At 35.5% G+C, this 22,790-nt stretch overlaps 2 protein-coding genes across 4 annotated transcripts in view; both read left to right on the top strand.

Annotated features, from left to right (window-relative positions):
• Nucleotides 1–2,535, top strand: part of LOC145688898 (E3 ubiquitin-protein ligase CCNB1IP1-like) — a 37,932-nt gene extending 35,397 nt beyond the window's left edge. For all 3 annotated transcript variants that reach the window (XM_081763064.1, XM_081763063.1, XM_081763065.1), the window contains exon 6: nt 970–2,535. In XM_081763064.1, coding sequence (XP_081619190.1) covers nt 970–1,070 — 101 coding nt within the window. In that variant the 3' untranslated portion in view covers nt 1,071–2,535. The remainder of the gene's footprint in view (nt 1–969) is intronic.
• A 6,500-nt stretch (nt 2,536–9,035) lies between these two features.
• Nucleotides 9,036–22,790, top strand: part of Edem2 (ER degradation enhancer, mannosidase alpha-like 2) — an 86,267-nt gene continuing 72,512 nt past the window's right edge. The window contains exons 1-2 of the mRNA XM_081764922.1: nt 9,036–9,648; nt 15,622–15,667. Of these exons, the coding sequence (XP_081621048.1) occupies nt 9,500–9,648; nt 15,622–15,667 (195 nt within the window). The 5' untranslated portion in view covers nt 9,036–9,499. The remainder of the gene's footprint in view (nt 9,649–15,621; nt 15,668–22,790) is intronic.

Raw genomic sequence — 22,790 nt, forward strand, 5'->3', positions numbered from 1 at the left:
CCAGCACCAAACTATAAGATATGGAACGGCCGCACCTCATTAAAGATGTTGGACTGTCGATGTTGGTACAATTGGATAGGGTGTAAACTGAACCACAATTAACATCAGACTTTAGCAGTGAATGGGTCTGAGCGCATAGCTCACTGTACACTGTTAAATATAGGCCTCCGTAGTTGACGTCCCACACTTGTACGAATGCTCACCGGCAACGACTGGAATGGACACGTGGCCATCGTCATTTGACCGCCGAACAATTTAGCGTTGCATAGTCCGATGAATCGGGATCCTGCCTTCATCACATCGATAGCCAGGTTACAATCTGTTGGCTTCCAGAGGCACAACTGCTCAAGAAACCCACAGCAGGATGGTGACAGGCCGTTGGTGGCTCCATTGGGAAACCTTCGCACGGTTATCCATGGACCTGGTAGTGTGTGTGTGAAGATCATCGTGAAGGCTCTTACCTCTCGGAAGGTCATTCCTGATCACATATACCCATTCATCTCGGTCATATTTCCAACGGGAAATCGCATCTTACAGTAGAACAATGTTCCTTGTCACAAGGCCAACGTTGTGCTGCGGTGGTTTGAGAAGCACAGTGGCGAATTTCAATAGCTGTAATGGTCCTTAAACTCACCCGATTTTAACCTTTGGAATGTCTTTGAACGTCAGATCCGAGTTCATCACCTCCTCTGGGGTATTTACAGAAATTAAGTAACGTGTGCGCAGACGTGGTGTGCCGTGCCTGCAGGCTCCTACCAATGCTCCATTGCTTCCATGTCAAACCACATTTTTGCTGTCCTACAATCCAAAAGTGGATGTACATATTAAGTAGATATTCATAATGTTCTGGTTGGTCAGTGTATATGATATTGTGGAGTTGAACCATGTAAGTTTTATTTTTCTTTTTATATACTGTAAAATTTTATTATCGAGTCTTGAGAATTGACATCTTTTGTTTCTAACTTCTAGACGGATTTGTTTTCCAACCAGTTACTCCTATGAATGAAATGGAATCAAGCAAAGAAGATGCCTCCCAACATACACATAGACATAGTTACCATTGTAACTAAATTAACGATACTATGTTAATAATGTTTATGAAACATTAAATGGTATTGTATCATGTTTTATATTATCATTAATTGAATCATTAACATGTTGACATACATGCATAAAGCAAAATAGGAAGTATTCTGAAAAAAATAATTTAATAAGATCAAAGAGCGTAGTGAGCTGTAGTTTTCAATATGGGTAATCAAGTAACTGTTTACTTACCGACATCATGATGAATAAAATAAAGAGGAAGTACTTTTACATATTTAATGAAGACTACATAAGTTATCTAAAGTAGGGAAAGAACAATTCATGAATGACAAAAATATTATGTAATATTTTTATTAAATTAATTGTAACAGTTCTATTTTCTAACAAGTGTTGTTTTAACATGTTTCCCTTAAACAAGTGTTGTTTTAACATGTTTCCCTTAAACAAGTGTTGTTTTGAGTGGGATACGTTGTTAGGCATTTAAATTATTAAAGAGCAATATAACTACAACCACTGACAATAACATACGCTACAGGGAAGCTTTAAAATCTGTGACCAATAGAAGAAGCTCCCTTACCTTAACGCAAGATCTGCTTTATACTATGTCCACCCCCCATTCTGAAATACTCCCTAATCCGTTTTGTTACGTTCCTTTGAAGTCTCTTTGTCATGTGCGAGAGCTCTAGTGGCAATAGTTCTCTCTCAGAGACGATCCAGATCTCAGATTTTCATAGCATTCGTACACCTTACATTTCAACAATACTTATGTAACAAAGTATATGTGTTAAGGCCAGACGATTATGTTGGCCACTCTATATCTCCTCCTCTTTCTCCCAATGAAGTGTTTGGGAAACATACTGTCATCAGAAAACAATACCCCATTTCTCTCAGATTTTATAGTCATAACAATAGTATATATGCCTACACATATTGTCATGTTTGTTCTTATTTTACATTTACTTGCCTCAAACTACCTTCATAACATTTTAAAAATGTGATTCTAAAATAATATTGGCATAAATCTGTAAACGATTTTTCAAAGGTAACTATAATGGTAGCTCTTAAATGCACAATCCTACATATAACTACTGTCCTTGGAAATTTAACGAAAAAGTTGTCGTAGCCAATGCAAATAAGAAGTGTGTATTAGCAACACATTTGTTAATTTTGAAATATGTTATAATGAAGAAAAATATAATTCAATTAAGCATAACAGCAAAATACTTTATTTTTTATGGCACAAATTTTAAAGTGTTTTGAGATTTGCTGATTGCTAAATAAAACTAACACCTTGACAAATGTTAAAATTGATAGATTTTTGTGAACAATCGTAATACATCAAAAACACTTCTCTCTCATGTCATTGTAATTTGTAATACGTTAGCAAGCTAAAGCTATGATTTAGTGTGAAATTGGAATTAATGTATTTGAAATAACTTATAATTAATGCTGCATTCTGTTTGCTAAAATAAAGATTACTTTTAAAATGTTTTTCGTTGTTTAATTTGCTGAAACCAATGATTCCCTTACTACAAGAACGTCAACAGAATTCCGGAGCCGCGCTGGTTCAGTGATCGAGCGCTTACTCTGACATGTGGGTCCTTGGCTCGATCCAACCATTACCTTTTATTCTCTTTCATCGCCTTCCTTCATTTCTTAGAATAGTAAAATTAGGATATTTTTAAGATTTTCATATTAATAAGAACTAAAACAATATAATAAGAAAATAATTATTGTTAAATTCTTCCTTTAGTTTATGTATTTACTCAGAAGCACAGTATTGTGAGTAACAGCAGGATGTCGTTTTTCAAACCAGCTGAAGTCAAAATATGTGGTTGTTAAGTTTTTTGATGTTCAACGTGTTAAAAGTATTTTTTGTTGAGAAAGCATACTAAGAAAGGAGTATGATCACAACCACAAAATTGGCTAAGGAGAAAAAGATGGTTTATTATTTTCTAAGTACATACTTTATAGGTTTAAGTGCATGAAACACAAGAACTTCCGAAGGATAGCATAAGTATGAAGCGCAATTATACTTTCTAAGAAAAGTAGTGTGAAGTACTGGTATGAAAAGGCTACAACAAAATATCGTAAACAATTTTTCCTTTTCTAATGTGCTAACACATTAACAATATTCTATTAAATTTCTTGTATTATGAATTACAAACTTTGTTGGTGTATATGTTTTTTAAATATGTTTTAAACGTTACATCTATTCTCAAATTCAAAATACCATGTGTCTCTTTGTGACCAAGTGGCCAAAATGTGTAATCACTGGTCCGATTCCCGGTTCGGAGTTAATGTATATTGATCCAGTCTTAAGGTGTAGATATCGCGTCGGAGAAAAAACTGCTAACTGAACCCAACCAATCAGTTAAACTAAGAACACAGTGTTACCAAAGTATCGTAGATACGTTGTTAATATTTCTGCAAAAATAATGGGTGCTCAGGTATGATTCGGTAACTAATATGCTTGATTTGTAATTTGTCGAGTAGACTTTAAGTCAACACTAAATATGAACAATTTAAGCTTATGTTCCGATTTAGTTTACTTCGCTGAAACATTTTGAATAATGAAAATCATACTAACGCTTGAAGATGCGACCATTTGTGGAACAAGTCAATAATATCACAATCCACATCATGCGTATTATCATCTGTAATAATCAGATGTAGGCCATCTTCAGATTGAAAAACTTTCATTCATGGTACTCCTTCATGCAACTGCACTGAAATAGGCATTTGTTATACAGGGTGAACCTGAAAGATGTGCACAAACTCCGGGAGGTGATTCGTGGCATCAAAAGAAAACAAAATGTTCTCTATCATATTGTCGAATTCCGAGTCGTGTAAAAGTGAGAGGGGTGCCAACTTGGAATCGAAAATCGAATCGTGACAATTGAAACGGAATAGAAAGATGTGCACATACTTCGAGAGGTGATTCGTATCATCAAAAGAAGACAAAAAGGCATGTTGCATGTTGTCAAATTCCGCGTCGTGTACACTCTGCACATGTTTCTGTTCCACTCCAATTGTCAGGATTCCAGATTGGCACTCCTCTCACTCTCACACTACGCGGAACTCGAAAACATAGGAGAAGACGTTTGTCTTGATGTCACGAAGTATATATGCATCTTTCTGTTTCGATCCAATTGTCATGATTCGATTTTCGATTCCAAGTTTCCGCCCCTGTCACTCTTATAAGATGCGGAATTCGACAATGTGCAAGAGGACTTTCTGTCTTCTTTTGATGTCATGAATCACCTCTTAAAGTTTGTGTTCTTTTTTCAGGTTCATCCTGTTTATATCTATTTTCATTCTGCATAAAACCAATATGTTATGGAATTACGTGTTCACAATACTCGGGAGATTCGAAAGCAATTGCTTCACAAAATGCCACAATCACAAGGTCCAGTGAGAATACATGTAAACGGATGTGACAATATTGTATCCATGATGAATACTAACACTTGTTTTATGTAACAAGTATATTTTAATAGTTATATGGTTAACTACCAAACTTATTCAGTTTGTCGATTAAGTTAAGTGGGAAATTTTTCTTCTGAAAAATGTTAAATAGTCATCTGCACAATATTTTTCGCACTACATTTTTGTTTGAAATTTTTTCTTTGCATAATTTTTTGTTACAAAACTTTACTTTGTTTAATTTTTGTTTGAAAAGTTCTCTTTGCACATTATTTTTTGTATGAAGAAAGTTGCTCCTAACAATTTTTTAAATATTTTTTCTTTGCATATTGTTTAAAATGTTCCTTTGCACAAATTTTTTGATTGAAATTTTTTCTACAGAAATGTTTCTGCTTAAAGATTTTCTTTGCATTTTTTTGGTTGAAAAGTTTACACAACAAATTTTGTATGAAGAAATTTCCCCACAGAATTTTTCGTTTATTTTTTTCTTTATAGGTTCTAGGTTTCTTTATTTTTTGTTTAATTTCTTTCCAATTTTATGGATAGCCGTCAAGCTTATTCGGTTTAATAAACAAATTAACCGATCTTATTTTATTTGGAGAAATGTTACGCTGTCAGTCAGAAAACTTAAATGGTTAAGCTTTAACTTTTACTATTTGAAAACAATGTAAACGATTTTAAATTTTTCATTTCAAAATTTGTTAACAAAGAGGTAAGGAAAACAGTCTGTCGACTATAAGGTACTCAGTCAATGGACAACATATTACGTGATGTGAAAGGAGGGAGGAGACATGTGATGGAAGTTACGAATCAAAAGTGGTATCGTGTGATAGATATGAAGCATAATAAATATTCACATAAGGAAAGTTCAGTCAGTTACTGTCGGGCAAATATTTGAAGATTACTAGTGTTTTACGGAGAACCAAAACTCAAAGGTATATTTCGTAATTTTAAGTATAGTTACAATTTCTTAATTATAAAAATTGAAGTTCTCATTTACAGGTCTCATATTTAAGTTCAGGAGAAGTCTAGACACCAATAAGGTTCATAAGCCATGATGGAGCACCATCTTCATACGAATGAGGCTATTTTCTTTCAAAATTGAACTTGTACTTCAATCACACTAACACTGACTAAACATGACGTTACACGTTGGAACCACAGAAACATAACTTCTCATTAACTGCTTTTCAGTACGTAAACTTTCCTCATAGGCTACAGAACGTAATATTTTAAATGGAATCACTCAGTTTAGAGCATGAAGATGTATGGTCTGAGTCATGTGACTCTAAACAACCAATCAAAGTGATTTGCCTGTGCGTTATGACCTGACGGTGAATCATATGACTACAATAATCAATCAGAGCGATAAATCATGACGTTACTGGTCTTCAACAACTATCAATCAGATTTAGGTATTCTCTATAGATCCATCTACAACCATGTGTAAGCATAGGATCACAAGCACCTACCTTAAAATGTGAAGGGCATAAGATTTTTCCACACCCATTAAAGGTGGAACTACAACACTCATCTTAAAGCATGACTGAGTACAAGCTCGACCCACCCCACACCTATTGACAGGGATATGTTACTCGTCCTTAATAACCATAAAAGAGAGTAAGGTACCCTTTCATAAGTCCTTAAAAGCACCCATACGTAAGAATAGAGGCACAAGTACCCTTCTTAAAACATAAGGAGTACAAACTTGGTCCACCTCCCATTCAAAGGAACCACAGGGGTATAGTTGATCCTTAATAGTCATAAAATAGAGTGAGGTACCCCTGTATAAGTCCATAAGCATAGAACTACAAACATCCATCTTAAAACAAGAAGGTTAATAAGGTTTGCCTATCTTCGCATCCATTCAAAGAACCCATAAAGATACATAACTGGTCCTCAATAGCCATGAAATAGAGTGAGGTATGCCTCTATATGTCCATAAGTACCCATACATAAGCATAAGACCACAAACACTCATCTCTAAATATCAGGAGTACAAAGTGGGCCCACCTTACATCCGTTCAAAGGAACAATAGGAGTATATAACTGGTCCTCAATAACCATGAAAGAGAGTGATATACTTTCTATGAGTCTATAAGCACTCATCTTAAATGACGAGGGTAACAAGATTAACCCACCTTACACCCATTCAAAGGAACTATAGTGGTAAATCAGTTGGTCCTCAGCAGCAATGAAAGAGAGGAGGTATAAGTCCACAAGCACCTATACATAAATATAGAACTACAAGTTACCATCTTAAAACAAGAGGGCTCTTTTCGACACTCATCCAAAATAATCATAGAATATATTGCTGTACTCAATACTAATGAAAGAGAGTAAGTTATATCTTCGAAGGACCAAAACAACTATCACACAGGAACAAATAACGTAAAAAAAACGCCGAAATTTGTAATTTTTGGCCATTTTTACTCATCTAAGGGAACGACCTAATATTTCCAAATTTTTAGGGGTACATATTGAGGACTAGCTGATCCCTTGTAAGTGTTTAGTTTCCCAGGATTCCCAAATTTAAAGGTTCACTCCTCCCACATTTTGGGGACTAGGGGTAGGTAAACCACGTGAAAGTAAGATCATTGACCCCTAAGTTCATTGACCTAAGGCACGTGACTCCAAAATCGACGCTGATTGGTAAGGATCAATTGAGGAAGTGGGTCAGTACTACTGTAGCCTGGGATATAATTTGCGGAGGGCGGATGTTTGAAGATATAAGAACAATAGCGCAACAATGGCACACACTACTACTCAAGAGTGCATGCTCAGCTCAAACAACATTTAAACAATTTTAATATTTACTTTTGTTTTTGACAATTTTTATCTCAACAGTTTTAATACCCCATGCGAAATAATGACGTGTAAGGTGAATAATTACTGTAATTATAAAACAATTATGACAAAGCAATTCAACTAAAAGTGTGCCGCCATTTTTTACTACATATGTCGTAATTCCCATTTTATTCAGAATTTTACATGTAAACAATTAAATAATTACATTTTAAAGTTATAGCATACTAGAACTTAAGTCTGAAGCATCACCTAATTAGCTTAAAATGGTATTAGATGATTGGAAACGCGAAATTTATGTCACTGACATCATATCTTAAAAATGCGAACTAAAACCAATTTTGTATTGAGTTAAAGCAGACCATTATGGAGTAAGGATCTCATTCCGTATATGTCATCGCAAAGTTTACATTAAAAAAAAATCAATTAACGGTTAGCTTTTTCGCCGATCCCAAGAGGTTCATCCAATACATGGCTGAAGCGGCACTCTTATTGGCTACGTACGGATGACGTCACAAAGATTAAAGCTCAACCTGCTACTGTGTTTGTTGCTTTCGTTTCTCTGTTTTGTGTGTGCGTCGAATCCGTGTTTAAAAACAACGAGAGAAGATTATCAATATTATTACTTGTGAAATACATTGAATTATAATTCTTGATATATTCACTTACACCGGGAATCGAATGCGGATCCCCTTGGCTAAAAACGCGTATGTTAACGATATAGCCATGATATAGTTCCAGACAATGTAAAGTTAACCGTGCTTTTCTTTAGAATAAATATACCTGGTTCAACTTTACATCGCTTTAAACTTTAAACCTGTGGTTCCCAAGGGCCAACCTCCTGAAGGGGACTTGAAGAACAAGCGAGGGATCACAAGCTGACTACAGAAATAAACTATAAAATTGTCAATAAACTTAACAGATTTTATGTGTTTGATATTTTGTCTTTCTTATAATCCCATTCGAGATTTTTAAGTAATAAAACACTTAACAAATATACTCTGATGAAAACAGGGCGTGTGGTTTGAGGTTTGGAGTCCCGTTCAGCAGCAAAGCTATATGAGACGTGAAGCTATAACTTAACTTAAAATCCTAACTACATAAGTTCTCGCCGGAAAATAAACTCAGATCTCCCGCGCCGAAGACGTCTAGTGTTGTTTATAAGTTTGTAACACTACACTTACATAGTTCAGTGTATAGACAAACTAGTTCCTTAGAAATGCTCTTCGTTTCTAAATTACTACATATAGCTTCCTAATGGGTAGGTTGATAGCGTACACACCTTTGGAGCAGGAGGGCCGTGTTCGACTCCAGGCTGAAGCTCATGAGGCTCCTGCTGAAAGGAATGCTAAATTCAAATTGAAAATCAAATCTAAATTACTACATCTTTCTTGTAAAGTGCCAGCCTTTGGAATGCGATTTCAAAATCTCCCGTTTCCTCCCACTTTATTCATTCCACTATTGCATTCATTTCTTATCATTACGTCTCCTTTAACCTAGCTGGCATAGACGTAAAACTAAAAGATTTCATTTCATTTTTTTTTCCTGTACTTATTGTTTCACTGGCTGTTGACCCAGGGTAGGCAAAGTCATGTACTTTCTCCAACTCGCTCAAACTTGTGAGTTGGACTTTTGCTGCTTTGTTGATTATAATCATACGTTCGTATTGTGCACAAACATTCTTCACTCTTGACAGTATTTCTGACAGCTCTGCTTCAGTGGTATCAATGAGCGTTATGTCATCACCAAAACGTTAGTGCTTGTGTAATTTTTGCGGGCAGCTGGCAACTGTGGTAACTAGATTTCCATTGCCACAGCAGAAGTGAAGTGTTGGCATCAAAAAAAGTGCAATTTGTTTTTATTATTTAAACAATTATATTTAGAATACTTTTAATGTATGATGGTAAGATTAAATTATGAGAGAAAAGGTCAGATAACTCTACATTCTGCTGTGAGGGGAAGTGAATTTTTGGGTGGGAATGTGAGATGTATATATGTATAATAGCTATAATGACTGCCTAATTTGAACGCTAAAGGACCCTGGAAGAGCTGCTGATATTTTGATAATTATCAATGTGATCGCAGTGCAATTATACTTCCAATAAAAAATGATCCAGCCAACCATTATGAGAAAGCAGTATTTTTATTCCGTTAATTGTTTCTCCTGACAAGACATTTTTCTCTGAAGTGTAATGGCAAAGACGCTTATATACTCTTAGTGAAAATGGGGGGACATTCGAAGCTTTCGGATAAAATATCTTTATTAGTCATTATGGAGGTGCTAATGGTTTGTATGTGCGTGACAACGATTTTAGCCCACTTGGGTGATATGACACAAGCAGCTATGTCAAGAGAAGAGAAAGAAAAATTGAGGTAAGTTTAGATTATAGACGCCCAACTTCGGAATAAATGCCTATTATAGAGTACAACACTAAAGGGTTTTCTCAAATGTAAATGAATATACTCATTATATACTAGAAATATAGGATTATGTTTAGTTAAAGGGGTCCAAGCTTATTTTCGAAAAAAAAAGAGAAAATTTCGCTTAGATCTGTTGATATTTAAGTTTAGTTAGGTTACGTTGGGGCTAACTGCTTGCATATTTGTATTCATATTCCCTTACCTACGCTTCTGGTAAATACATATAATCTCACAGCATTTTGCATTTCTCATTTCTGATTTCTACAACATGTAGTACAATTCCATTCTTAAATGACGCAAAAATCAATTACAATTCCGTTACTTCTCCTGTAAATCTTCAATTTTTTTTTTTTTTTTTTTTTTTTTTTTTTTTACGTAACTCTTTCCCCTTCAACAAAACATATCCCGAAATATAACCCTTTATGTAGGGTTTTAGACTATTGATGTAGAATATAAGCCTATATATCTATACATTGATATTTTGACTATCACATGTTTGTTCAGTTTCTGGCTAGTACTTTGAATGTATTTGCAAAGACATCACTCGAGCAGACGGTTCTACCAAATTTTCACACATTTATTGCATTTTAAGGTTTCTTTTTGCAGAACCTGCTCTGAACGAGGAGCTAGTGTATAAACCACAAACCAACTTGTGCTAGGTGACCACTAAAAAGCACGAATGCTATATAACCGAGTCAGGGCAGGGCCGCAGCAGAGGGGTCCGAGCGGAGCGAAGGGGTGCGTCCGTAGGGAGCAGCCGCGTCAGCGACGGAGGGCATACACATAAACGAGGATAGTGGAAAAATACATAAAATATCCGCAATAATTTTCTCTTTCAAAAGTACTTAAATGATCGTAATAATTCTTACCTTCAAGATGGTTTCACTGGTTTTCCTGGGTACAAATGACCCGCTGCGAGGAGAAATTAGTCTGTTTTGAAGGGGGCCGCGGTGGCTTAGTGGTAGAGCGTTAACCTCCGGTGCTTGGGGTCCCTGGTTCGATCCCAGCTCGGACTTTGTGGTGGACAAACACCGTGCTAGTGGGTTTTCTCGGGTTTCTCCCGTTTCCTTCCACTTTCTTCATTCCACCATTTCATTCATCTCTCATCATCATCATCTTCTTTAGCCTAACTGGCATAACCGTGAGACGTGCAACTTAAAAATTTCATTTCGTCTGTTTTGAATTTTTACTTCTTTTCCACACTTCGCACAGTTGATTTTAGGTTTCAACATACCATGACGTTACAAACACTTTATAATATGACGCTCTTTATCACACAATTCTTTCTGATAAAATCGTATGTTTGCATTATATCCATTGCTAACACGAACAGTACATTCCGCCGTTTATTTCCACATTCTTCGCATTCTTGTATTCCGCTTCGCTTCAGTAAATATTTACATTTAGAATACGTTCATTCCCATTGAAAATGTATTTCAATATGATATCTAATGACAAAAATTACGGGTTAAATTTAGAGTTACCCCTCCACTTTTTATAAAAACCAGGAAAATTTACAGGAAAAATGAGGTAAGAAATGATAATTTGAAGTTTTTATTTGATGTTTAGGAATGTAAGTTCGGCAGGAGAGTTATGTTTAATACGAGAAAAGATAAGTGGAAGTTAGTACTATTTGCCGGATGCGGAAGCATTGCGCAAGGTTTCAGCAGCTTCGTAGTTATAAAATATGGCGAATATGGCGAACAGGTGTAACGGATGCGCAAAAATAATGAAGAAAACCTTTAAAATTTTTGTGAAGCACACGGAATAATGAAGTCAAGTGAAATGTAACAATTTTTAATAGTTTAAGCACTGTTTTTTTGTATGTTGCAAAGTCCAAGGGCACTTTCAGACTGGAGGGGCAACTCTAAACTTAAGCCGAAATTACTTATATTCTCATCAGGGTGTCTATCGGTCACGAAAGTCACGAAAAAGTCACGAAATCTAAAAACGATCATGAAAGTCACGAAATTTAGCTTTTGGTCACGATTTTTTTAACTGTGCAAATGTAAGTACAGATTGAAAAATTTTGTTCTATAAAACGTCAATATTCACTACCAAAAATGTCTACGGTCGGCTTTAGACGGTACCAAATCTCAAGCAAAATACGTTTGTATCGCATGGATGAAAATTCGGCCTAATTCACACAGAAATTCGCTCTTGAAAATGTTAGAAAATTTTATGATTTGGTCAAGAAAAGGTCACGAAATTTCATTTTGGAATTTTAATAGACACCCTGCACACTCTACTTCTTTTACGAAAAGTGTTTGACATCGTATTTTACCTACAAATTTTGTTTTGGGTAGAACCATCTGCTCGAGTGAACCCGTTCTTATGTAAATACGTAGGAGTATTTCCTTTCTTAACGATATAATAAATGAAGCCTTTCCAGCCTAACATCTTGGTATATGGAAAGTAAAGGCCTACTAGCATGAATACATTTAACCAGTCGCTGCTAGCTGTTAGATTTTCCCCTTCTTCCCATTTCAGTGCATTTGACCTGAATGGCTCTTTCATGAGCTTCTCATAGGGAAAAACTAGCATAGTTCACATATTTCTGTCTCGTTTGTTTTGATGCTTCTGTTAGAATGGATTCTTCGACTCAAGTTTACCTAACTTCAGGGTATAGTACTTTAGAGCATGCTAGTAAAATGTTCGAGTCTCTTGACTATATTCTCCGAAAATCTCATGAGCCATCACTGGCTCTTCCGAGTTACTTTTACGTTTCTTTAACAAGAGTTATCCGTCCGATCTGTCTTTTGCGTTCCTTTTTCTACTTGAATTTATCGTGTTCCTGTTTGCAATATGGCTCGTCCATTCTTAAAAAGAAGAAAAAATAATTTCTTTTCTCCATATGTGGGCCGTGGTGGCTCAGTGGTAGAGCGTTCACCTCTGGTGCGTGATGTCTCTGGTTCAATCCCAGCACGCGCCAAGTGAGCTTTGTGGTGGACAAACACCGTGTTGTGGGTTTTCTCGGGGTTTTTCCGTTTTTTCTCACTTTTCATTTCTCATAATCGCCGTCTCCCTTAGCCTCGGTACATAATGGTGGGACATTAAATTAAAAATTTCATTTCATTTTCTCCATATGTGTTAAATCATTTGTAAACGTAATATTATGTTCGTGGTATGACTGTTAAGTTTCATTTCTTGTCTGAAGTAATTTGATGCTGTTACTTAGAGCAATTCTTCATTATACAATATAAAACTTACGTGAAACATGATGCAAAACGGAGTCAGGATGGCTTGGTGATAAAACGCATATCTCTGCTGCATGGTGTCTGGTTCGATCTCAGCTCGCGCCAGACGGGTTTCGTGGTGAACTATGTGCGTAGCTTTTCTCGAGGTTCTCCCGCTTTCTTCATCCCACCATTTCGTTAATTATCACTATCTCCCTTAGTCTCAGGGGTATTTTTTGAACATTAAACTAAGGGGTCATTCAATGTAAAATCAAACAAGCCCAAAACTTCATAGTGTCAGATTTCGATGAAACTCGATGTACATGTAAGCCTCTATGAGAGGTGATCATGCACCAAATTGTAGCCTTCTACCCTCTGTAGTTTGAGTACAGGGTGGTAAAAAATGGAAAAAATTGATATTTTTTGTAGAATATTGTTAGCTTCAATTGGTCATATCCAGTGTGGCAATTGAAGTACTTCGAGGTGGGGGGGGGGGGATTAGTGTGTGCTTAAATTATACTTGTATTAAGAGAGTATTCTTGCAGTGGCGTATACTGGTTTGGTGGCATGGGCTACCTCCCACCTTTGTAACACTTGCATTATTATTATTTTAATAGTTTAGTTTCCGCGTTATTATACGGTCTTCAAAATAAGAAAAAACCTATATCGTCCTTTTATCAAGTAGATAAATATTTTCTCTTCACAGCAAGACTTACATTACCTTATTAGTTTTACGGAGAAATGATCGTACATTTCTACTGTTATTTGTTGCATGAAGTATTGCTACATTTTGCATTGGATAGGTGGTAACCATATTCACAGAGTAAATGGGGGCTGCCCGAGTAATAATGAAAGCTGAAATAGGCGATTAGCAAATAAGGAGCCTCACTCTGTAAGACCTTCGTAAACTGCTGTAAAACACAAAATTTTCGTTGCGTTAACGCAAACCGTTATGGAACGAGGCTTTGATGTCCAGAACAATTCGCAGAGAACCCCAAATGCACTGTCATTACTCGTATAATTTCTCTTTACTCTTCGCTCACGCCCAAGAAACCGATTTCTCTAGAGGCAACTGCTGTTACCTTGCAGCCCGTTCGTACGCTGTGAGCAGAGGTGGAGTGAAGGAGAATGCTCTGATACGATTCTTGCTGTAGTAGGTAGAGAGTGGTTTATGCTGCGATATCATATCTAAAACCGCTTAAGTTTGCGAGAGAGGCTGCGTGCAAAGACGTTAGTGCATCTTTCTAAATGCATACAGTTCTCAGATATTTGTATTGAAAGAAGATACTAAAGTATAAAATTATTAATATAATTTAGTTTATATTATAATAACTTTATTTTGTAATATTTTAGGGTTATCGCCGGTAGCCAGGTAGTCCAAAAAATACGCCAATGTCTTGCAGACTAAGTGTTAATTTCTTAACGCATTCCAAAAGGAACTTTTACCCGCAGGAAAATACTCCTGTACAATATGGAATAGGTTGATTTCTCAGGTCACAGTATTTTCCTCACAAAAGACTTGAAAAATCAGTTTTTCTAATATATACAACGTATAAAGATGCTTGGGTACCCTCTGTGAGAGCGTTTCCATAAAGTGTGCTCATAATCGTAATTTGTGTAATCACTAGAACACCACGTTAAATTTAAGTTACAAATATGCATAACTGCAATTATTATGAATATTTATTCAAAGTAGTTAACCTTCTAGTTAAAAAAAAAAAATAGTAGTAGTATACACAAAAGGTAGAACAGATACTTGTTAAAAACTATCTTATATCCATTGCTCACAGTAAAATAGTTTCTAACGAAACACGGAACTAAACCTGAGAGACTGCAACACACCTCAATCTGTTCACTGTTCAGGAGATGTTACTTTTCAGCGTTTCGAATAACTCACTGTACTCTGTCTTGGAGTAAAATTTTTGTACTCTGTCTTGGAGTAAAATCCATTTCGATACAGATTCCTTAGTAGTAAGTGGAAAAATTGATGATTTGTTTTTTTATTTGCTTATAAATTTAATTTTTGTAACTACACATGAAGGTTTGATGTCATTACCAAGTCCCCCCCCCCCCCCTCCCAAGTTCCAAGGAAAACGTAAACTGATAAAAAGAATGTATTAATTATCGGGAAAGCACGTCGTGCAAGAGGGCACGAGCAATTCTTAAAAATATTTTTTTAGCGTTAAATACGAAGCACAATAAGGTAGCACGTTATATCTTTAAGCTTAGTTTGTATCTCTTATGGATATTATATTATTAATATTGTTAATGCAAATTTTGAAAAGCATTAAATTGTTTTTTTTTTCTTTTTTTCAAATTGAAATTAATGAAATTAGTGTAGTCTGGTATCTCCTTTGGAGGAATATATAGAAATGAGGAAAAATCTTGATTTTTAAAATATACTGTGCATGAGATGAGGATTTGTAGTGTTAGTTTCACCTTCATGTCTTTTCATTAGCTCGAAGATACACTGTAACTGTGTAATAATAATTGCAACGATAATTCCGTTTAAGAACTTGCCGAAATAGTGTTTATTAACCATGAAGCCCATGCGGCTTGGAATCGAACTAGCAGCCGATCACACCAGAATGTATTTTCCCCTTTATCCTTCTTATTCTCCAATGCTTACGTGCCAAGTCGAGCATCTGGTAATTTTATTTCAATAGTACTTTCACCACAAAGAGTAAGGAAGAAATCAAAGAACTGTAATTTCATCACGGTTGCTAATAATTTTTCTTTCTTTTTATAGGGAAGAAGCGAGAGATATGTTTTATCATGCATACAGAGCTTATATGGTAAGATTAAATGTTTGTTTTATAGTATTAATTATTAGTTTTATTCTTAGCTTAGAAGTAATAAAGACTAGCTTTGATAATTTCTATTCAGTTTGGATTGTCTTGTATATCTGCTACATGAAGTGTAAATCTATAGAACGAAACTAAATTGTAGTTCGACATAATGAGCGAGGAATATATTGGAACCCCTCAAACCGTCATTTAAATCCCTACTTCACTACCCTACTGGTGGTATTCAAACAATGCGCTCCTAGTAAGACTTCAAACTTCTATTCAAAGTATAAGGAGAGCTCCAGAAATGGGAGAGCAATGCCGGATTTTTTAGGAGTGTGTTTAGCGAATACGTGCTCAGGATCCTGCCAAGAAAATAGACATTGAAACATCGAGTGCGTACTCGGGTTCCCGACTTGAATGGTCAAATTATTTTTATTTCTCTTTTGGCAATATTTCTATTTTACTCAATAATTTCAGCTGCTTGTGCTTATCTTCGTCTGAAAATATTAAATTGAGCTATGAAAAGCTATCAACTAAAACTGACTTACCAAAAGCACTCGCTTTTGGTAAGTCAGCTTTAACAGGGTGTTTACTGACCTTGGAAACCTGAAAAATCAGGAATTGGCGTGTAATTTACTTTTGTACTGGTAAAAAGTCTGGAATTTAACCAGAAACCTGGATTTTACTCAAAGTTACCATTTTCGGTACATATCTCCACCTTCCTTAGGGGTTTAAGTTTTGTAAGTACGTAGATAGCGACCACGAGGGTACCTGAACTGAGTCTGTAATTGCTTTTACTTGCTTCATACAGTCTTTTTCTTTATTTATGTATTATTTCTTGACTCATTCCTGTCGCAGAGTTCCCATAGACCTGAAAATCCTTCAGATGAAATTTCTATCGATATTTTATATGGCAATTGGAAACACGTTTTGTTACAAGTACATCCCATGTAGTATAGGCTATGAAGTCTTTTGATGTACATGGATATTGATCAAGGTACAACAATATCAGTATTTAATTTTCTATATTTTGACATGGAGTTCAGCTTGACTACGTTTTGAAAATCGTGGAAAGAGCAGTGTAAATGCCCTATTAAGGTTTGAAGATCCATTTAAGGCAGAATTCAGACTATTTAAAACTGGATTTGATCTTTCAAATATTGGAACTGGCTCGTTGAAGTCTTATGAGGGAAAAAAAAAAAAAATAAAATAAAATAGCTGTTAATCCATAGTATTCAGGTTCCAATATTTTACAGTTTTCGTGTAATGCTAGTACAAAATCCTGAGTTTCTACGGAATAGGTGACTGGCACATCATCGTCGGAACCTATTGCTACGGAAAAGAGTGACTGCTACTAGCTCAGTGGAAACCAGTGGTGTGTTGAACGAGTACGTAATCAAAAATCGAGTGATGTAAGCTGAAATAATTTGGCCCTCAAATAAGGTTACACCTTATTCGTGTGCCAGAACCCAATCTGGTGGTGTCGAATTGTTTCCTGATGGTGAAATTGCTTTTACAAAATTCAATTACACAAAGACAAAATAGGATATATTACTATTGCTCCGTATATCCAACAGACATTACCTCATGAATTTATTTCACACTGTCTCTCAACGAAAGCCTGAACAATACCTCTCAGCTGGTCTTAGTAATTCGTTTCTGAAACAATGAAAGAAAGAAAAAAATATGAATGCGACATTTAATGTCAGCATTCCTTGTTCATTCTACTGCCCAAAATTCACTAAATGCATTTTTAAATACTTCCAAGGAAAAAATAGTTCAATTGTTCTAAGTTTCTACAAGTTTCTCTTGATGATTCCAATGTTAATTTGAAATTTCTCAGCGACTTGAAGATCTTTCTGAGTAGAGAATGTGGTGGTGATCCCTCAGCTCTGGGAAACAGGAACATGCTGGTTACATATTGTTAAAGGGTCTTTCAAGATTGCGCTTACCAAAGCTGGTTGAAAAGTAAATAGAAAAGACAGTAACATGTAATATATAAATTAACATATGTTTAAAATTTAAATTAATAATCTTCAGACCTTCCCCATGTAATATATGTAAAAGTTACATTATACCAATGGATATGAATCACACGGCAGTTAATGGTGAGAAATCTGCTTGGTTTTGTTAGTTACTGCACATTTTTTTTCTCTGTTGATCTTCTGGTACAGGTTATTAACATTAGCAATTTTTCTTCGTTTAAAAAATGTAAAACCTGAAAAATAACTTAAATAGTTCTGAAAAGTCCTGGAATTTGATAACAAAGTAGACACCTTGAATTTAGTACACACCTTGTTTAAGTTAATATCGAATATGCATCCTGTTAAATCATTAAGTAATTATGAAAATTTACTTCAGAATATTAAACGTTAACAGGATACTTCGAAGCTATTTGGTACCAAAGAAAGTTTTACCAGATTCCCACATGGTGGTATTCCACACCCTCCATACACCTTTCGCTTCGAGGAGGAAAGAAAAGCAGGAAGATAATATGTTAGTAAGTGTTTTCTTTGTAATCTGCTGATTGTGTTTGCCACAGTTAGTAAGATATCAGTGAGAGCAAGTTAAATATGACAGAACCAAGCAGCGGTACACGGGCTTTTTTTATGCGTTACTGTAAACTGGAAACAAAACGCTAATGAAACGGGAAGAAAAATATTTAGGCATTTAGTAGGGACGTAAAAGAACAGATAGTACAACGGTGATTTATCGAATTTAAAATCCCTCCAAGATAGAGATGGCCATTTTGTAATCAGGCTCAAGCTAACTCAAAACTCTCACTCTCTTGGACTCTCTGTCCTCAGTAAAACTGACGCTAGCTCAATTTCGTACTAATGAATCTCATTGAGGTCGGACTCGGACTCGGTACTCTCAATGCCACTTGCACTCGAACTCGGGCTCTGCGTCGTTATCCACTTAAAAAATTCGTGCTCACACAGATTTGCGCTCATTTATTGAATTCGAGGCCGGCTCCTAGTCTATACATCCCTGATCCAAGATGAATCAAGTCTGTAGAGAATGTGGTATTTAGAGCGGCTATTGAGGTCCATAATGGCCAAACATACGAGGAATGGGGAAGAACATTCAGTTATAGAACAGAAACCATTCGCCAGTGTATGTAGTATTACATGTGAAGCATTCGTACGGCTGAACTTTACCAACGTGTGTTAGAGTTTTGAGATGCGTTACTTCTTCCACCAGCTTGCGAATAATATTCCTTTTCTTGAGTTCGTAGATTATTAAGTTTTTTGCTTTCTACTTACTGTGGCTTCAACGAGGTGATCCATAAAAAATATAAATTCCTTTGGTTCACATTCCCTCTTAAGTTCTACAGCCAGGGAATTCATAGTCGGTCCGAGCATTAGAAACATGTTATTGCAGATGATGGATACAATTTTCTCAGGAGTTCGGTTTATCAAAACTCTTTTGTATATTTACACTGTCTATCCGTGTGCGTGGTGTAGGAAGGGGGGGGGGGGGGGATTCTCAAGAATTACTTGATGGATCAGTTTTGGACAGGGTGTAGAGTTAGAAATCAAGTTCATCGGATACACAAACCGGAAATGATAGAAATCAACTCTTTGTGGTTTTAATACTACAGAGCAAAACGGTAATGGATAATGAGAAACCGTTTCCTGTAATCAATTAAGCGTCCTAAGAATACATCCCATCTAAAATCTACTCTCCCTGGTAACACCATAACTGGTATAGATCTATTACAACTTCCTGTTTCATTATGAATTGAGAAAACTTCATGTCATACAAACCAAATTCCTTTACGTGATGTGTACTTGACACTTGGTCATATTTCATATTATCTCCGTTCGTCGAGTCGAAATCTAAGACTTTTCCCTGGGTACTTGATAAATCTATTATAATGTAAGTTGCTTCAAAAACAATCTTATCAATAAACTCTATGTAAAGATTTTTGTTTTGATTTCTTAGTAGAAAGTTTTCATAGAAATGATTTATTCTCATTACTTGATCCTAAGAACAAAGTCATCCTTGTATTAAATTATAACAGATATTGCTACAGGACTTTTCTCGCCCCTTCTTTGTTATGTTTTCTTCCGCTGCGCTGCCAAACTCTTAATATGATAAAGGGATTTTTCACTCTGGAAAATCCCATAAACCTATATCATTTCATTCCACTAGTTATGACGGACAAAAGTGTTAAAACATTCTTCTTGAAAAAACCGTTGACTAGATAAAGAAATATTTAATAAAAGATTGGGGTATTTGAAATATGCTTCAACTATTCTTGTAATTAAAATGTCCAAATTGTATTTTGTTTATCATAACTAGGAAGTATGGGTTTAATGTTATAGATTTTCATTCTAAAAGGGTATTTTAATTCGAGTGTGGGATTTTCCAGTGTGAAAATTGTCTTCATGCCAAAAGTTTAGCAGCACAATGAGGAAAGAACCTGAAATCCTTGAAACTGTATGTATTATAATTTAATACAAGGATGCTAATTTAAGATGCCTTTGTCTTTTTAAGTAGAAAAGTCGATGTTTAATTAGCGTACTTGTATTTTTGTCAGGTCCATTAGACATGAGTACTACTAGGGCATCCCACCTTGATAAGACGCTATTTAATTTTTATTTTCCTTAAGTTCGCATTTTTACGCAAATTGTATAAGAAAATAATATGTTTACCTTTTAACTGCTTACATTTTATGTATCCGTAACAGTCATTTTGGTTAGTTAATCTTCAGTCTACGTTTGGTCAGTTTCTCTACTGTAGGTTGAACACAAAGTTAGGTTTTACAACCAGAGCAGTTTAGATACATGAAGTACTACAAAGTCTCGGATGACTTAATTTTCATTTACAGCAAAGAAGACGACATACAGTGACCTCTCACTGAATTAAACAACATCCATCTTAAGATTAATTTCACCAGAAGTGAATAAAATTAACTTGGCGATCAGTACTCTTTATGATAAATTCATTACTAATATATATTTAGAAATCAAAATACTTGCAAAGTCTACATAAATAAAAAAAAAAATACACACGTCTCTACAGGTTTAAATCAAATGTTTCGATATTTTTCTAAAGAACCTTACACAGTTGCTTCACATATGGGTGTAGATCAATTAGGACGAATGTATCACCTAGGCCATCAAAATGAAATAATTAACAGGTGTTTTGGACTTTCTTACAACAAGAAGACATACGTGAAAAAGGTATAGGTTTGTGTTTATAGAGAAATTGATCAAATGAAGCTTATTCAACTGAAATCAAAGGTAAATAAAATTTAATCAATAAAAGATAGGTGTATTCCTTGTTCTGTTTTTCTGTTTATTACCTTACCTAACTTACGCTTTTTGTTTGAAAAAAATCATTGATGCTGATCAAAATATAAGAATTGTTGAATTACGTATTAGAGTTTTACAAAATAAGATCTTCGTCAACACGCTGCGTGAGTGAGCAGTACGAACAGTTGCCCATCTTATTTAATTTCAGCTGACAGGTAATATAGTATGGCAATATAAATTGAAGACTTGGAAGTGACATCAATTTTTACTTGACAAAAAACTTATTGTTATCATTTAAAAAATTCTTTCTCTATGTATGAACATTAGAGTGTCCCTTATTTCGGGTAATTTCGTGTTGCCATACCCCCCCCCCCCCAATGTAATATATGTGACCATAAACACGCATTAGTGAAATAGCAGCTCTCTACGAGAACGTTAACACGTGCCGATTTGAGACAAAGTCATGAAATGGCGTTTCCTCATTATAATATAATTTAGAATTTCCAACCGTGATAACGGAAAAACTAAAAGAGACAGAGAAACGAAACTTTGCACGAAGCAACTAGAAAAAGGGCGACATCTGTTCGTCTATTGACAGACAGCACCGGATGAACAATGTTGCCAACCCGATACAAAGTTGTGTTTTTGTAAATGGAATGACCTAAAGTTAATATCATCATTGGAATCAGCAATGAAAATAAAGACAAAAGAGATTTTAAAGGCAGATCAGTGTTGCAAACTTTTCGAGCAATAAAGTGTAATATGTGTTGGCGCCCACAGGGAGTGAGGTACTAATGTTTTGTACACCTTAAATCAGATATTGACAAGAATTGTTGGCGTTGACTCTAAGTCTAGAAGCATCCACTGAACAGTGTTGCCATCAACAGAAGGGAGAAATTGAGTTTGGAATAGATACAAAAACTCGGAAGAGGTCACTATTGCTGTATGGCTTAAAACCTATAATGCAAGGCAGAAGAGCATGAAGAGTGGTCGTGGTTAGGTGAGATTGATAACTTACGTACTGACAGATATATTCAGTATCTTGTTAAAGCAGAGAACTAAGGTTTGTACAAGATGACAATGCTGCACAGCAGCGGCTTTTTTACTCTTGATTTCATAATGGTTTTCAGCGTCCTCAAAGCCCACGAGTACATAAACCCGTGCAAATTGAACGCTGTTTTTATATTTTAATTAGATTGTTGGAATTCCAAAACGCTGTGCAGCGTTGCCACCTTTCACAAACCTTATCTGTCAGCTTTTACAAGATATCGTATATCTCGGTCAGTTATCGATCTCTCATAACCTCGGTTCTACTCCTCATGCTCTACCGCCTTGCATTATAGGTTTTAAAGCATACAGCACTAGAGATCTTTTCCGTATCTCTTCCAAACTCAATTTTTCCCTTCTGTTGATGGCAACATTGTTCAGCGGATGCTTCTAGACTTAGTCAACGCCAACAATTCTTGTCAATATCTGATTTAAGGTGTACAAAACGTTAGTATCTCACTTCCTGTGGGCGCCAACACATATTACACTTATTGCTCGAAAAGTTTGCAACACTGATCTGCATTTACAATCTCTTTTGTCTTTATTTTCATTGTTGATTCTAATGATGATATTCAATTTAGGTAATTCCATTTACAAAAACAAAACTGCTAACTATGGATTGGTTAGAACATTTTGAAAGAAATACTTATTTTTTTTTTAAAAAAAAAGCGTGAATATAGTCATGTTAAAAAATAAGTCGTCCTTCTTTTAAAAGTTTTTTTTTCTTGAACCCGTTTCTAGCATAGATTTACTACATAGACTAGGGTACGCATGCACTAAAATGCCAAAAGTCATGACATACGTACCTAATAACGTGT

This window comes from Thermobia domestica, chromosome 7 (assembly GCF_964235325.1).
Source record: "Thermobia domestica chromosome 7, izTheDome1.hap1.1, whole genome shotgun sequence".
NCBI classification, from domain to species: domain Eukaryota; kingdom Metazoa; phylum Arthropoda; class Insecta; order Zygentoma; family Lepismatidae; genus Thermobia; species Thermobia domestica.